This window comes from Lissotriton vulgaris, chromosome 4_1, assembly GCF_964263255.1.
Source record: "Lissotriton vulgaris chromosome 4_1, aLisVul1.2, whole genome shotgun sequence".
Classification (NCBI taxonomy): Eukaryota; Metazoa; Chordata; class Amphibia; order Caudata; family Salamandridae; genus Lissotriton; species Lissotriton vulgaris.
Genome location: NC_141691.1, coordinates 1,716,355,922 through 1,716,374,111, shown reverse-complemented (window position 1 = coordinate 1,716,374,111; position 18,190 = coordinate 1,716,355,922). Strand labels below are relative to the sequence as shown.

Genomic DNA, 18,190 nt, shown 5'->3' with positions numbered 1-18,190 from the left:
CTTTCATGAGAGACCATGGAATGGGCTCCCTGTACAACAATAACTTGCGTTACTACATGCAAGATATCTACAGAGGAGATGGAGTTCACTTCTCAGATGAGGGCAACAGAATTTTCATTCTGAATTTAAGAATGTGCATTGGTACCTACTTATAAGTACCTAAATGTACCATAAACCCAAAAGCTCTTCTCAGAGCTACCCTTCATCTAATCACTCACAATTATTATTTTTTTCTAACTTTTTTCACTAATTTTCCACAAAATACGCTCCCCGGTTCGCTAACCGAAAGCTAACCTCGCAGAATTTTTTTAAAAAATGTTTTTTTTCTGCACATATAAGCCTCCTCAGCCACCCTCAGAAAACCTAGGGGGTCAAGATAAGTCTACCGTGCCCCCTTCTACACATTCTGAACATTATTTGCCCTCCATCTTGTATCTTAATGCGACCGAAACACAAAATGGTGTACTCCCGTGACGCTTAAGGTTCGCTAACTGGGCCGCTTTCCAGAAAGCGGTCCTAAAAAAAGGTGGGAAAGTAATTAGCAGAAAAACGACTAGAGACACTCTCACCAAATATAGATTAGCTCATACTACATAACAATCCCTTTCATTCTCACAAATTTGATTGAAATTTCATTTAGCCTGTAGACCTATCTAAATACCCTGAGGTAAATTACTTCACAAAACACATCTAAAATATTGGAATTGACAACCAATGAAAACTTTACTTTCATTTACAATTTTTATTACCTGACATTTGATTGGTTATATACCTGAATATATATAAAGGAAGAGAAGGAAACACAGCCATTTTCACTGCTACTTCCTGAACTACATTTCAAGAGCCTTTTCACCTCCCTGTAAAGTTATTTGATAATTTGTAAGTGGCACTTTAAATTAATTTGTAAAAACGTTTATTGATAATTATTTACTGTCCCCCTGCTATAGTTACATTTATTGATTGACTTACACTTCTCTGCTATAATTATGAATTTACTTACTTTAACTTCACTGTTAAAAAAACAGAACTACATGTCTGAACTTAAACCCAACAGTGCCCTAACTCTTCTAATATAATTATTTTTTTTATGCAATTTACAGCAAAAAAATGGAAGGGGAGCAAGAAAAAACGAATGTTTCCTTCGACATTACATCCGAAGACATTTTAACTGAAGAAAATGTGGATGAAGATTTTATGGATCAATCTTTTGATGAACAATTTATTCAAAGCTTACAAGAGACAGAAACATCCATGTTTGACGAGATACCAGATGATATAATGCTGGAAGTTTTAATGAACTATGAAAATAATAAATAATTTTTTTTTAAATCAAAATAAATAAATAAATAAAAAAAAACGAACAAAAACAACAAATAATTAACATACAGTATTAGAAAAGTCTATCATTCTTTTATCCTTAAAGTACGCTGCCCAGAACGCTTTCCGGTTCGCGAACTTGGCGCTTACCACGCAAAAAAAAAATATGTATATATTTTTTTTTGGACCCTCCTAGGCCCTTTTAAAACCTCCACATAAAACCTAGGGGGTCAACGAGGATCTACTATGCCCCCTTATGGTAATTTCCCCCTTTGTTTTGGCCTCCTCTTGTCTCTCGATCCTACCGAGAGACAAGATGGCGGCCGCTCCGGACTGTTTAGAATGTTGACAGACACCGGAGGGCCAATCAGCTTCGCATCGCAAAGTTCCGATACGCGAAAAGTTCGCTAACCGGATCGCTACCCGAAGCGCTGTTACAGATATATATCTTGATTTAAACGTTAATTTCTCAAAATCCACTGAAGCACATATATTGAGACCTAGCAAAGGCACATCGGGCTAACAGTCCCTACAATTTTGCCAAGTTTCGTGAAAATCCATTCAGCCGTTCGGGCTAAAAGTGAGTCCAACCGCCCTATGGAAATTAACATGGGAAAAACGCGTTTTGGGACCCCCCTTTTTTCTCGGCCCCCCCTTGACGACCCCCCCCCCAAATTTCCAGGAGCTGCTCAGAAACAAAATGTGCCATTTTCCTGAAAATTTCAGCCAATTCCGCCCACAAACGCCAAAGTTATTAGGCATAGAATTTTCAAAAATCCCATAGGGAAAAAATCCTAACTATATATACCTACTGGCGACCGCCAGTAGGTAATTATATATATATATATATAGATATATATATTGATAAAGAGTTAAATTAGGGGGAGTTCAGCTGGAGAGAGTCCCAGACTTTGACTATCTGGGCATACATCTGTCCAACACCAGTTCATGGAACAGCCAGGTTGTCAAGAGTGGATTACTTCTTAATCATAGGGCAGCTGGTACGCTGAATTTTGCTAAGAATACATCTTTCCATCCAATATCCTCACTACTGGAAATCTGAAGAGCACAAGCCCTGGATGCATCTATCTATGGCTCTGAACTATGTGGCCATAGCAAAGTTACGTTGGGTATTGTTGAAAACAAGTTTTTCATAACAGCACTTAGACTTCCCCAAGACACAACCGGGTTTTTTCGAAGTGGACCTAAATGTTTACCCAATCGATGCCATAGTAAGATTAAAACCAATCTTATATTGGCTGAGATTATGGTTGGTTCCCAAATTGGAATGTTTTCAGAACAGATAATCCAAATGTGTGTCAACACTCAACACTCTGCCATGGCTAAGCTATATGAAGCAATCACTTTCTGCATTAGGGGCCCCTGATCTTTGGCAGTGCCCAGAGGGCATCTCAGTTTCCTCTGTAAAGGGGATCAAAGAAGCTTTCTGGACAAATGAATGGAGGAGGGTATGTGATTGATGCCGTCTACCTGTATTTATGGGGTTAACTGCGCAGCTCCCACGTGAGAGGGATAGTTCGGAAACAAACTGGGCCTAAGGATTTCGACTTCCACAATGGAAGTTAAAGCAATAATAGGTATTGAGTGACTACGTGTTCCCTCAGCGCGTGGCAAACACCGTAGCCGGGCTGTTCATATTGTGCAGTTGAGGTGAGTGGAGCTTCTGTTAATGGTCCTAGAATAATCTGGGTAAAAGTACAATTTGTAGAACCAATATGGCTAAATTAAGAGCGCAATGTTTGACCAGTCTAACCATTACTTAGTCCACATTTGTTCACCTATAAAACTCGCACTCGTGCCCGTGTGTTTTCTCTAGGAAATGTTCATTCTTTTTATGCCTTGCACACAGACACACGGACAAAAAAAGGTCCCTCACAGCTGTATACTCTGTGTGTACCATTCTGGTGCAACATACAAGGGAAGCATGGCTGAGTCCCAAAGACTGTTTGAAAAACGCAAACAGGGGGGCCAAAGCATTTCCCGAGTGCGTTACTACATTAATCAGAACTGGAAAAACTGTTCGCAAACACAACAGAAGTATTTCTTCTGTGTAATACAAGTCACTTGCCGGACGCAACTTTTTGAAGAAACAATTACTCGCACAAGGGCATTTGTCAGCTGCAACCAAACGTTTGTTTCTTTGTTGTTGTTTTTTTGCACTTTTAAATAGTGCGAACTCGACCCGAAGGTATTGGATGCTTTACATGAGCACTAATTACATTGCACAAAAACACATTCACTTTTTAGAAGCAGCGCAAGAGTAGTGATTTGCACCCAGAAATTCAAAGTTGTTAAACAGACGCCAATACTCTAATACCTTCCCCAAGTCCAACGTCGGCAGCTCTGTTTGTTACGGCACACCCGCTGGGGTTTTTGTACATAATTGAGCATTAGGCATCGATTTGCATGGAGAGAAAGAGTGATCGGATTTGGAGGGATTTAGATTGAGGATTGTGGTGGGGAGATGGAGTGCACTCTGCTACTTGTGGGGTGTGTGGGGATGAAATGGGGCAGTGGGGGATCGGGCTCGCTGTCAAGTGTGAGGGGAGACATGGAGGATATGGAGCTTTATTCAGACCTAGGAGTGTGTTGTGGGATAGTGGTGCCCTTGCCCCCAGAGTGGCATGTAGGGATGGGGTGGGGAGTGATCCTGCTCGGTGTAGATGTGGCATGGCAGATGGGAGAACAATTTTAGTGGAAGAAAGAGTGATGGTGGTAGCTTTGGGATGTTTGAGGACACTATGGTAATGGGGGTCCACCCGTGCTCTCAGGGTGAGCGCGCCCTTCCTCAGGCTGGGAGCATGGCCCAGATGGAGGGGTCAGGCGGGCGTCATCCAGCTGACCTGCTCTTTTTGCCATGCATTCTTTGATTGTCATGGTAGTCTCGGCCCCAAATCCCTGTCAGTATTAGCTGCATCCAAAGAAAACAGAAATTGTGGGTGAAGCGGGGGCTGGTGGAGCAATGGGGGAGGGGGCGGGGTTTAAGGGGAGGTGGGACCCACAGCACGAACAGCTGGATGGGATTCTTGTTTTGTGTAAAGGAGGTAAAACATTTATTAACTAAGCCAAGTCGTAGGCCACTTTTTGCAAAGAAATTGGAACATTTGCTACCGAAAGTATTAGGTCTAGTCTGAGGGAGTTTATCCTTTGGTTCAAATGGTCAAATAAAAAGACATATGTCAATGAATATATTATTTTGTATATAATATAATATGTTATTGCAGCTATATGCGCACATTCATTATACACTCGCCAGTAACTTATTGTTGCTGTTCATTAATAATAGTTGTTTTAAGATTAAACAATTCGCATTACAAATATGTCTGCACGAAATATAAACGGCAGCAGGAGGTATTTACATTGGTTGCAAGTAAAATCAAAGGGCTTACAGCAAAACCGGACAAGAAACAAAAAAAAAAACTTTCTGGGAATGTTAAACAAATTGAACAAAATGTACATTTTGCAATTTATAAAAGCAGGAAAAATTTTCATTGAAACAAATTGATTAACTGTATTAGAAAAAGCGCAGTTTATTACGACGATTATTTACGACTAGATGGGATTTAATGCCTCGCTTTACTCATTATGTAAAATCGGAATGTTTGCTTTCCGATTGCAAAGGGGCGAAAAATTAAAAACAAATCTACATTTATAGTGTTGCTCAGTGACCTCCACTGGAAATTAATTCTGCGACATCAAGTCTGAAGTTTCTTTTCAACAGTAGGTTATTCTGCCCACGTTTTCCTCCTCGAAGAAGCACTTACAAAATGAAAAGTCCCTTTAACAAAAACATCCCGATGTGATGCTGGCAATACCCATAATTGTGCTGGCAATACCCATAAAGTGCTTTAAACTTTATTTACAGCTCCCCTGCCTGGCATCAGAATGAGAATCGGTTCCAAGACGTGAAATTAGAAGCGCATTGGAAAGAAAAACAAGCCTCGATCTCTTGTCTTTATACTCCAATTTAAGTAGCAAATCCCAAGCACATGCCTTTAAAGAAAGGGCATGCTTAGATTTGTGGAGAAAGGGCATGCTTCAATCCATTGAGATTGCAGTAGATCACCAACAATATGAGGCCATTGAGCAGCATTACTAGTCACGGAGCATACAATACTCAGGGCATGAGGGAGTCTAGGGAGGCCATCAATGCTAAAAGTATCTGCAGGCCACCTGGAAGAAATTGGCAGAAAGGCTGAACTGTGACAGAGAATAGGCTTGAATTAGATAGCTAAAAAAAGTGGCACATGTATGCAAATTGGGGCAATTTTGAACTTTCACAAACAGGCTGTATAAGTGTTTTGCAAGGTAAGAGGGTCCTAGAGTGCCCCAGGCAACTTGGCCACATTTTAGTGGTGCTCTATCGGCCTGGAGAAGAAATCCATCCTAATCCTACCATTCTGTACCACAGATGGAGTAAATTGATCTTGGTGTGCGGGGCCTGAGAAGGTCCAGCCTCAGGGAGTTTTTTGATGCAATCTCCCCAGCCAAACGTAAGGGCTGGGATACCAAGACAACACGGCTAGGTCGCACTTCGTCATGGCATAAATAAACAAGTGAACTATCGTATTATTATGGCTGGAGACGTCGGCCGAATTGCTATCAGCAATGCAGCGACTGCCGGTGTCATCGAAGGACCCGCTAGCACAGAGTGAGTGAGGTGCATGGGTGAACGAACGCTGTCCCAGGGAAGTGCGCGGATCCGCCCTACCGTGTCAAACTGTGAACCGGGAAGCTGGATTGGAAGAACAATGGCTGGGAGCAGCGGCTGGTCGGCGCCTGAGGAAGCCTACCGAAGAACAGCGGGTGGCCCGCGGGAGCGATAGCAGAGATGGCAAGCCACCTGTGATGGACTCCTGGGGGAGTGGGTGGGGGGGTGAAGCTGTCTTGGCACATTTGCTGTGCTCGAGCCTGGAGGATGTAGGCTGCCCGGGGGGTTGCACCGAAGAGCAACATGGAAATATCTATGGGCTCACTGAACCTGAAGCAGTGGACTGCCCCACTCGTAGGCGAAGCTACACAAGTAAGACACCCATAATGCTGCAGTAGAGCAATGTGCTATAGGATCTGTGTCGGGGTCTGCAGATCGCCTCCAGTATACTGAAGGATAAAGAAGCCATATTGGCAGGGGGGCCCACAGTCTTTCCATTGGTGGACCTGTACTGGAACCGGCGCCAAGTAACAGGACCGTGACTGCTTACAGACACTTCAGATCAAGTAAGCGAGAAAGCTGCAACTGCTAATATATTACTGATCCGCTGCAGGGGGCTGATTGCATGCAGAGATACTCTGAAGTTATACTGAACCTTGGGTGCAGGCTGACACAGGCATTGGGGACTGCTTGCTGAGACACAGGTTGACTTTTGGGCCCAAGGAGATAGAAGTGAAAGTGCCCCTAAAATACAGACATGTAGTAAACAGATAAAAGCCAAACACGACTCACATCAAGCCAAACAAGCATTGGCAGCGAAGCCGTGAAAGTGACTGTAAGGGTGTAGTGAGCTATGACGAAACAGGAAAGCCAGATGGATGCACGTTCAAGGCCACACAAAAAGCTGTGGTCAGCCTTTTGAAGTCCACTCACTAAAAGTCTAGTCAAACAGCGCATGCGCTGCCTCAGGCGAGACCTAAAAAGGCAGGTATACTTGACTTGTTGTCTGATGAGTAATGTGAGCAGTGCCAAACAAGCTGCTTTGCTAAAGATCATCTTCTAATGCAATCTTCCTTCATACCGCCTATCTCCCCTCTGGTGGGATTCTTTCTCGCATCTTTCTGCTGTTTTATTTTTTCCACAGTCTGTAAGGCACCTCTGATCTCCATTGTGAAACAAGCACTTGCAATGCAATAGGTCTCGCATTAGGAAAGTTTGAGCTATTGGTATTGTAAATGACAAATTTTTTATTTATGTGTTTGTTTTGAAAATAGCGAAATTAATAGCTTTGTCATTTACAATGTCAATAGTTTTAACTTTCAGCGCACTGTGAAAAGATGGCAGATGAAGCCTCATAAACCCAATCACTCCTTCTCCGGTCTTTCTCAGATCCAAACAGGTTAGCCATCTGAATGAAAATGGTGTACAATGATTCAATGTCCATTGGCACGAAAAACTGTGTTGAAGGATCAAACTGTACCTTATTAAAAATGTTTAATACTCCTCCAGTATGTTTGCCATATGATGGCGGTAGAATCACATTCTCAAAAAGAAATTCAGCAAATGTTGATAAAAGATCCAGCAAATATCCAACATATAAAATGTTGTTCCTCGTGGATGTTTAGGAATCAAAAATATGGACTCCTTGCTGGAAATCCATCTTGATTGTGCTGTATTTCCCACTATATTCCACGTCATATCCTAGAGTTCAGGTGTAGGACCCCTTGATAGTGGGGTTCCAATTATTCATGTTGTCTAATAATCTTCTGACCTCCCTACGATAACCACTGATGTTTATCATCACAATAGCATCTCCTTTGTCTGCTGGTTTAATAATAATTTTCATGTTATTTTCTAAACTCTCAAGGGCCAATTATTCTTCTTTCGTAAGATTGGAGCATAGTTTCTTCTTCTCGATTTCCAATTCTGTGACTGCTTGAAGAACATTATTTCAAAGTGAAGATCTCCAGACCAAGTCTAGGTAAAGTGAAATCCAACTGATTTCTAAAATCTGCAGAACAAATAGCTTGGTGAGCCAGATTTGTGGTAGAACTACTTGTTAATTGAATTTTTCCACACTTTAGATTGAAATTCCAGTACTACCTTTAAGGGATCAAGTCTGTGTGGGTACAAAACTTACACCTTTATTTTGGACTTCTTTCTCTGTCACAGATAGAACAAAGAGAGGTTCACTATGATTTAAACTGGACTCTCCTCTTGCTTCTGGTTATTCGTGGAAATCCATTCTGCCATCCTTGGCTTCTTGTGCGTCCCTTGTAACAGAACCTGCCTCCACCTCTGGTCCCCCTTCCGAAAAGAACATATCAGATCAGCAAACTTGGAACTTGCTCGGGTTTTCTGGTAGATGGTGCAACATGGATGCTAGGACCAGCATTAGAGGGTTGCTTTTCCCGGTTCTTCTCTTAACTGCTTGTGGTGTGAAACATCCAACTGAAGGGAAAACACTGTTGAGGGTTTGGATTGGGTACAGGAAGAAGTGGCGCTCTTGCGTGTGTTTTAGGAGTTCAAGATCATAGTTGATAAGTCCACGGTGCAGACAGGTCAGGGGAACCAAACCCAGAGGAGAAACAACCCCTGCAAGTGTGCGGGTCAAGACCCACACGACACATATGAGACAAAGTCCTGTGCACACGTATAAAGAGTACAAACGAAAACAAACCATCCGACGTGTGTTTCGTCACACTGTGATGGATCCATCACTCGGATCACGTGAGGTTTCACTTCACCCGGCCACAGGAGCTCAGGTATCCATTTAAATTGGACGCACCCGTCCTCTCGATGCTCGTTGCTCCTTTTGTTGAGAGACAGGGATTCCGGTTATTCATTTTCCTGCTTCTCCCTTTACCTTTATTTCACTGCGACCGTTTGGTAACCACACCGGCGCCACGCCCTGAAGAGTCCCACTGTTGCACAGTGTGACGAAACACGTGTCGGCTGGTTTGTTTACGTTTGTACTGATCCTATTTGAAATACCACATGAAACCTTGGAAGTCGACCTCCATTACTTTTCTAAAGAACATTATTGTATATTTTTAGTTTTGACCACAAAGCCTAAATACTCTATATACGTGTGCACAGGACTTTGCCTCATATCCAACTGAAGGGAGTTGGCTTGTTCTGGTAGCACTGGTTATGATTACGTTGATGTTCTAAGTGGTTATATGAGTCCTGGTTGTACGGCTTTGGATGCAACCACAGCACTGAGACTGCTCTCCTCGCCGCTATAGATGACATCCGCACCCTCCTCAACCGAGGCAAAACTGCTTCCCTCATCCTCCGCGGTCTGGAATGCTCTGCCCCTTACTCACCCGCCGAACACTGCAAGTCAGATTTCCACTGATCAACTCAGAACACACAAAGATCAGCTGCAGAGTGCCTCAGGGCTCCTCCCTGAACCCCACCCTCTTCAACAGCTACATGGCCCGCTTGCAGCCATTATCAGAAGCCACAGACTCAAGATTGTCTTTAAAGCTGACGATACTCAGCTGATTCTCTCCCTCACAGACTAACCCACAGCTGTCAAGAGCAACTACCACAACCGGATGAAGGCAGTCACCACCTGAATGAAGGACAGCTGCCTCAAGCTTAACTCGTAGGACACAAGACCAGGGGTATGCCCAAAACACCTTCCTATACCTGGGCGTAGGACATCAAATTGATGAACAAGGGAGTACGGAGGGATGAATATCCAATGTATTTCCAGTAAGGGCACAATTAATTACCCTGACATTACTGTATAATTTTACAAGGATCAATGTTCAATTTAATTTAACACGCATACACGCCTACACGCCATTGGACCAGTCTCTGACCCACATATCACTTCACAAATAAATTGATGAAAAAAACATACAACAATGTATATACAATGACAAAAAAGAGACATACATTAATGTATACAAGACTCTTATCTCCAAAATTCCAACAAGATATTTGAATCACTAGTATTTACTCATAATATCTGGGTGATACACTTAGAGGTAGTCCTTCTAGCACATGGGGTACAACACCTCTCCCTTTTTCAAATAACGTTCTTCCGAACAATTCAACAATATTTGCATTAATGGTGACTCCTCTATATAAAGCTGTTGACGCAGACGTGTTTCAGCCTTCAATTTCTTCAGGCCTCCTCAGGACAAGGGTAAAGCAAAATCTATGGGCTTACGTCAAGCAATTCAATCTGCTCTCAATCTCTAAACAGGTCTCAATTCCTGAATCCAAGCGCCCTCAGTCCTCTGGGGCTGGCATCCCTGCTGGGGCTACCTTACATGGTGCTGGCCGTATGATTAACCCAGGCCTCCATTTCCCTTATGCTACCAACTGTGCACGGTCCGTCCACCTTAAAATCAACCACTACGCAACCACACTAGATTTAGTTAACTCCCCGACAACAAATCCACGTATATTTTTGAAGTGATATGTGGGTCTGAGACTGGTCCAGTGGCATGTATGTGTGTTAAATTAAAATGAACATTGGTCCACGAATAATTATACAGTAATGTCAGGGTAATTAATTGTGCCCTTACTAGAAATAAATTGGATATTCATCCCTCCATACTCCCTTGTTATTCATCAAGCTTAACTCAGACAAGACTGAAGTCCTAACCCTGGGCTCCAACCTCTCTGCCTGGGACGACTCGTTGTGGCCCGCAGAACTCTGCCCCTAAACCATCCATGGACCATGCACGAAACCTCAGCATCATCCTGGACTCCTCGCTCTCAATGAACTGCCCAATCAATGCCGTTTTGCCGTCCTACTTCCACACGCTCCACATGTTTTGTAAGTTCTTCAAGTGGATCCCTACTGAGTCCAAGAAAACAAACAACCATGCACTCGTCAGCAGCAGACTCAACTATGGCAACGCCCTCTATGCCAGCACTATACAGAAACTCCTAAAGAAACTGGAGAACATCCAGAATGCCCCCACCAGACTCATCCTGAGCACCCTATGCCGCAGCCACATCACTGGCCACCTGAGAGACCTTCACTGGCTACCCATCAACAAAATAATTACCTTCAAGCTCCTCACAGACATCTGCAAAGCACTCCACAATGCTGGGTTGCATACCTCAACCACCGCCTCTCCTTTTACACTCCTACCAGACATCTAAGCTCCACTCAACTGGCCCGGGCCACCATCGCACGGATCTGCAAGACCACTGCTGGAGGAAGATCCTTCTCTTACCTCACTGCGAAGACCTGCAACTCCTTACCTCTGCACCTCAAGCAATCACCTTCGCTGCCGCAATTCAGGAAGGATGTTAAGACTTGGCTCTTTGACTGAACCGCAGATCTAACCCCCACTTCCCCCAATCAGTACCTCGAGAACCTTGCAGGTGAGTAGCCGCGCTTTATATAAAACTGATTGATTGATTCTTGGAAATACCATCATGGAGAGGTATGCCTCCTTATGCCCTACAATTAATCTTGTTGGCAACAGGTACCAAATTTTCATTTTAGCCCAATTTCAGTAATTTTTCTTAATATCTTTAGCTTTTCAATTCCATTTCATGGAATCCATGAACCTGACAATTCTTATGTGCTCCACATTGTACATCATTTATTTATATATTATATAAATATCCTATCAAAAGCAGACATAGCAGCTGAATCTTGGAGAACAATTCTCCACTCTTAATGGTTGTAACATTCTACAACTGCTAAGGTGCTTCATTTTCGATTACCCACAGCTACCTTCTTGAGGAAAAGCATCAACAACATGTAATTCATTTCTAAAAGCATACTTATTAGTTTTTCATTTATTGCTATGGTTATTGTTAATTGGTATTTATTAAGCGCGTTATCACCAACAGATCTCTAAGCGCTGATTTACAGCATTCACGAATGCCATAGTGTAATGTAGCTACGAATCAGGGCAATTGTTTTCCCCTCAAAAACAGGTCTGGGATTTGTGTGGTTAAGTGCACATTTACTGAATAACACATTCAAAGAGGCTCTCACCTCAATCATTTGAACATTGCTGTTTTGTTGTAGGTGAACATATAGCAAACCTTTCAGTCATACTGGGACATCACTCCTAAAGTGTGCAGCAATGTCAAGCATGATGATCTTTGTTTCAAATCATAAAAAGTCCTTTAAAGTGGTTGCAGACTTGTGATAAAAGAAGTACATAAGAAAACTGCATTGTAAGGATACTATAACTTGTCGATTCATTGGATTCCGCTGCCGTGTTCTCTCAAGCTGTGCCAACTGTCTTCCTTCTCGATTTCTTGCTGACAAGGTCACTTTCAAGTCCTCCTGTAAAGTATAATATGCATTTGAAAATTGTTCATATATTTTATACAATATATAAAACCCAATTACAATGTCAGAACAAGAAAATCATTTCTACTCACTATTGTTGCAGCAATTAATTTAAATTACTTAAAATGTCCTTACACTTAAAACCAGAGTTTTATATTTATGCTGCTCCTTTCAGATAGGATCGGACTTGCTACGGTTAGAACCCAAATTGTATAGAGGAAAGGATGGAACGAGAGTGCATAAATGGATGTGGTTGTGGGCCAATTGCCTTTTTCATGTATTTGCTTGCACTGGCAGAGAGATGATGGGCTACTCACTGACTAGGTTGAAAGGATACACATTAGGTATTTTAATAGTGGGGGTTAAACAGCCTTCGTTTATCAAATTATGTGCATGTGACATTTGAATGGATAATTTGACAAGACTGTGACTAACTAGGGGTGGAGATGTAAAGAGGAAAGAGTACATGTCTTCCATTAATGGTGGGCAGGAAAACCTTCAACGCCAAGCAAATCTCAGTCAACTTCAACAAACAGACATGAATTGAAGTTCTGGATCCAGCCATATTTTACGGACCCAGCCATATGCAAATCAGCCTTGACCCTCCTCAAATAGGAACAGTCCAGATCGAACTGCCCGGTCAGGTCCTCCCTAAACTAGAACACAACCAACCTAGGACCGGTTTTGCCCTAGATTAGACTCATCAGTCAGGGATAGTTTGGTTCTAGTAACAGTGTGTGAGCACACCCGTCCGCTTAGGGCGACACATTAAAGTATAACAAGCATTGGCGTAGCCAATAGGTCTGGCCTTTGGGACCTTATAAGTGTTTAGTCATGCAACACTTGATCTTGTTGCAAGAAGGATATTGTACTGGATAACTAAACACTTATAAGGTCCTAAAGCGAGACCTTTTGGCTATGCAAATGCTTGTTTTACATTCAACCATGCCACGCAGCTGTACAACATGGCATGAAAAAGCCAAATAGTAAAGCTATTTAGCTTTGTCAATCTATTTAGCTTTCTCAATGTTGTATTTGCCGTGTGCACGTCTGCAGCTGCGTGGCTGCTATCCACACAGTTGTAAGTAAAAATTTAAATAAAAAAGCTCTATAAAGCGCCCAGCTGTCATAGACCATTCATAGGACTGTGTTTTAGACAGCGGACACGCTGCTGCACAACGTGGCTAAAAAAACATTGTCAAAACCAATTCGCATAGGCAAGACCTTTTGGACTTTGCCAGTGCTTATTTCCCTAACCGAAGCTTTGCCTTTCCAGGAGGACACCTGAGAAACGAAGGTGGCAATAGGGGTCAGAGTAAATGAATAACTACGCATCATTGATTAAGTTAGCAGTTGGAGCAGACTTTCCAGCAATCACGCTCCTTGCAGAGTGAGCTCGGGGAAGCGAAGGCCACAGGTGCAGCTCATGGACCTCCACCATGGTTTTCAAGGGTTTTGTACAGATTGGCCAGGTTGCCTACATCTCCTTCAACCCACATGCATGGAAGCTGGTTGCAATTGTTGACGTAATTGACCAAAATAGGGCACTGGTGGATGGCCCTTGCAGTGGCGTCAAAAGGCAGGCTATGCCCTTCAAGTGCATGCAGCTTACTGTCTTTGTGCTCAAGTTCCCCCATAGCGCTTGTCAGAAGTTTGTAAGACGTTCCTGGGAGAAAGAAAATGTAAATGAAAAATGGTCTCAAACAGGATGAGCAAAGAAGATTGATAAGCAGGAAAGGTAGGCACGGCGCACAGCGTGGGCTTTGAAGATCTAGTTAGAGGAAAGTAAGGTGAAGGTGATTGAATTTAAAGGTGCTCCTACAGGTGACGCAACTGTTCTGGTGCGTCCTGAATGCAGCATATTTGGAGACTACCACATAAGCCTCGCGCTTCTGAGGATTTTTACCCTATCACTCCTGTTTACCTTGCCTAGAATCCTTTCGTAAACCTGCGGCTTGCCACTGTTTGTTCCCATCACCTGCCCCCACCTTCCCCGCATGAATATCACGTCCTCACAATTCACTGCCAGCCATTCTGTTCGCGCTCACTCTTGTCACTCTTTGACCACCCTTCGAACACTTTTTGGAGTCTTTTTACGTTTTTAAGTCTGAGGGCAGCATGTGGTTGACCCACTTACACATTAATGCTATATTTTGTTACGCTGATGTTCCAGCATAATCATTGATTTGGGTCATTTTTGTATTTTCTGTTGCAGTGCTCCTTGAGAAAGGACTAGTTTAGTCCGAAATGCATTGGAGCCATTCTAATTTTATGATGTTGACAATATTGATCATTTGATGATTCACATGAAGGAAAACATGAAAACATTTAAATGAAAACCTTCAAATAAACCCTACAACCTTGATAATTGGAATCGTTTATTGAACTTTTTCGGAATCTATTGTGTTACCCAGCACATAGAACCAAATAAGTGTGCCCACCACAGGGATGCGCCTACACCCCAGTAGCGCACTCAACTTCTCAAAGAAGATTGATGCCAGAGATAAGAAAGCCAAGATGACAGATTTTGACCGCTATCGCGTCATGAAGGCCAAGAGGATGAGGAACAAAATCATCAAGGCTGAAGTAAAGAAACTCCAAAAGAAAGCTTCCAAAAAGCCATAGTAAATTGAGTGGTTCATTAAAGAGTTCTTCTTTTCTTCTTTAAGGTGCTGCTTCGGTCTGCACTCAGTTACGGTTTGTAATTCGCAAATCATACCAAGTCAACCAAACCACAGCTCTCCGGAAGGACGCGGGGCCTAGTTAGGGCTACCTGGACAACCAATAGTGTGTAAAGAAAGCCGGAACTAGCTAAGCATAGAACCACTTATTAAAGCACGTGAAATTATTATGATCCAATTCCTTCCGGGACGGTAGGACATCGCTTCCGGGTAGGTGGACAGCTTCATCTGGGGCAGGACATTTTTACCCACCAATCACAGACTTTATGAAGCAGTACAGCCACAAAAGTAACACCCATTGGCCTGTTTATCACAATAAACTAGTTTTTCAATGTCCACTAGTGCTTGCGTTCGAAATTGGTGTTACAGTCATACGCAGACCTTGTCATGCTTTTTAATATCTGCGTGTATAAGGCAGGGGTTAGCCCACGTTCGTTTAGCCTTTGTGGAGGGGAGACATTTATTTCGTCGTCTCTGCAGCATGGACAAGGACTTGCTAAAGCAGTCGCTGAGCCTGCACGGGCCCACGTTGTACTCCCTGCTCAAGTGCGAACAGTATGAAAACCTGGACTTCAGGAACCTACTGGGAGAGGTGTCCAAGTGACATGCCTACAGGTGATGAAAACACGAGCGCATTTCAAAGTTAATGATAACCCTGCGCCTTTTTGAATTGCTCTACAGTGCTTTCAATGAGAGAAATCTGTTAGCTCCTAAGAAGTGTAAGTCCTCCCCCCCACCATTAAAAGCAGTGTAGCACAACTGAGAAGTACAGGTACTCAGTACCCGTCCATTTAAAGCACCGGTCTCCAGTCGACGAATGACTAGTTTGATTGTTCTGAGGGGGTTCTACTGAAACCGACTAAGGGCAAACATTTTTGGAGGATGAGGAATTTTATTAAGCGGGCGGGTCCACTGATGTCATCAGAAGCATTCTGTTTGTCTGGAGTATGAAGATGAGACAGAAGATGATCATACAGATACAAGATGTAAACACTTACGCACAGAGAACGTGCAAATAAATACATAAATATCACGTCTTTTAAGATCATCCAGCATAGTGAAATCCAAATCTTCTGCGCACGTTCATGCGCACATGCAAGCAAGCTTGAGGCCAGCGGCTGGCAGCACTTTGAAAATCCCCTTACTAAAAGTCGAGCAACAGCGCATGCGCTGTTCTAGGCACGACTTTAAAAAAGGAAGGATGGATGGAATGCTTTGCATATGGCTAGATCCAAACTAAGGTGGCATGGTGAGCAAAATAGCAGTGGACTGGGATGCAGGCCCCCAAGTGATTACCAGTGGCGGAGATTAATTCAAGCATTCCATCCAGCACTTTTTTTTATACTTTAGTGCGTCACCCTAATTTCTAATTGAGAAAGCCTAACCGTAACTTAATCTTATTATGATTGATTAGCCAATAAAGAAATATTTACTCCACATATGGTAGCCTTAAAATCCATTACAGTTAATCGCAAAAGATGTTTGTACGGGATCATTTTGTGAAAATAAGTTTCGTGGAAAATATTCTTGTTCTCCAAAGTCAGTACTACATCAAAGGTTGCTCACTTTCAGATTTGGCATTTTAAAATCATCTACATTCAATAAAGTAAATTGGAGCATGACCTGGAATTTTATCTAATAAAAGGTTGTTTGAAGTAACAACAACTGGATAACAACAAAAAAAAAAATCAAATTCAGGAGTAAGGTGTGCGAGTATTGGCAGGAAAAAGTAAATTCTTTTGAATTGGAGTCAACCACCAAAAATCAATTAGATAAAGAACGGGAATCAAGTCACAAATCTTCTTCAGGTATTTCATCTGTTTGACAGGAAATCTTTGATAGGCGGCCCTCGTTGTGGATAGAGGGACTATTCAGGGATTTTCCAAGAAGTAGGGCATCCTGGCATCTAAAAACCCTGTGTACCTACTTGTACTTAAATTTTGTATTTTATTAGATGGGTCGTGTAGGGGTGATTAGAAACAGGATGTCGGACACATGAGGCACAATTACGCAGCATGTGTCCTATCGAAGTCGACATGTGTCAGCCCAACATGGGGCCGGAGACCAACATCGGGAGGACATAGACATTCGAGTAGGTGCTGATGGCAGGGAGAGACCTTTGACAAATGTTTGACTACAAGGTTCCCCTGCCATTCCAGTCCTCCATGAGGTTTAACTGTCCCGAATTTAGGAAACCTACCATTGACAAACTGCAATTTCATGATTATTACCAGCTATTAGAAACTTGTATAGTATGTATGTGTGCACTGAGTGGACGTATATGTACTTGATAGGGATTCAAATAGGGAGAAGCAGGTTCCTAGCCCTGAGGAAAGCCCTGGACCCATCTCTAAGCCCCTTGTAAGTTTATGTTTTATTTTTTTAAATGAGCAATAGCTTCTGCTTACAGCGAATGTGCGCTGTAGGTGAAACCTAAAAGTGGTATGTCCAAAACTCTACAGTGTCTGCAGGTTTAATCATTAGGCTGATATGTAATGCAGTACATGATTACAGAGATTGTAGTACTTTTCTTTTAAAGAGGACCACAAGTGATATCATTTGCAAAAGCAACATGTAGATACATAAGCATTTAACATTTGATCTGGCTCCCAACATCATTAAAAAAGTTATACCTTCTGAAGGAAAGAAATATATAAATAAGGCCTTTTGGAAAGCCCAAGAACATACCCTTTTAAGTTTTATTACGGCACCATAGCTTTTGAGAGGTTCCACTATTTTGGCTTCAAGTCTTTCCACCTAAAAAAAAAAAAAGTACAAATTAACATGGATGAAGGTGTTTGTGTTTTACACACATACGCAGGCACATCTCAAATTAGAACATAAGAAATCTGAAAACATGCAGAATATTTGAATCTGTGTACGATTTGCTTGCAGTGTTCGTAAGTGGAAAGAACCATTCTTTCCATCAAACAGAAAAGGGAAAGCTGACTACATTTATTTTATATACAATTAAAATAATTTTTTGCTATCCTTTTTTCCCCTGCTCAAATACATTCTATAAGATAGGTTTTTCATGCAAATAACATGCAACTTATTGACAGCGAGACAAATTCACAGAAAATTTTACATTTGCTCTCCTGGGTTTACCACTGTGTTTGAATTAAATATCAAACTTTCTTGAAATTCACAAAGAATTCCATAATACTGTGGGGATTGCATAGACTAGAACAGCATCTATAGAGACTAAGTTACAAAGCGTACATTCACAAATGC

At 42.3% G+C, this 18,190-nt stretch overlaps 2 protein-coding genes across 2 annotated transcripts in view; one reads left to right on the top strand and one right to left on the bottom strand.

Annotated features, from left to right (window-relative positions):
• Positions 1 to 18,190, bottom strand: part of CIBAR1 (CBY1 interacting BAR domain containing 1) — a 483,963-nt gene that overhangs the window by 381,997 nt on the left and 83,776 nt on the right. The window contains exons 3-4 of the mRNA XM_086965988.1: positions 17,645 to 17,713; positions 12,168 to 12,269 (exon numbers count right to left, since the gene is read on the bottom strand). Coding sequence (XP_086822114.1) covers positions 12,168 to 12,269; positions 17,645 to 17,713 — 171 coding nt within the window. The remainder of the gene's footprint in view (positions 1 to 12,167; positions 12,270 to 17,644; positions 17,714 to 18,190) is intronic.
• LOC147724437 (large ribosomal subunit protein eL14-like) lies at positions 13,715 to 14,900 on the top strand. The gene is made up of 2 exons (XM_086967019.1): positions 13,715 to 13,980; positions 14,750 to 14,900. The coding sequence occupies exons 1-2, from the start codon at positions 13,715 to 13,717 to the stop codon at positions 14,898 to 14,900; spliced, it is 417 nt and encodes a 138-aa protein (XP_086823145.1).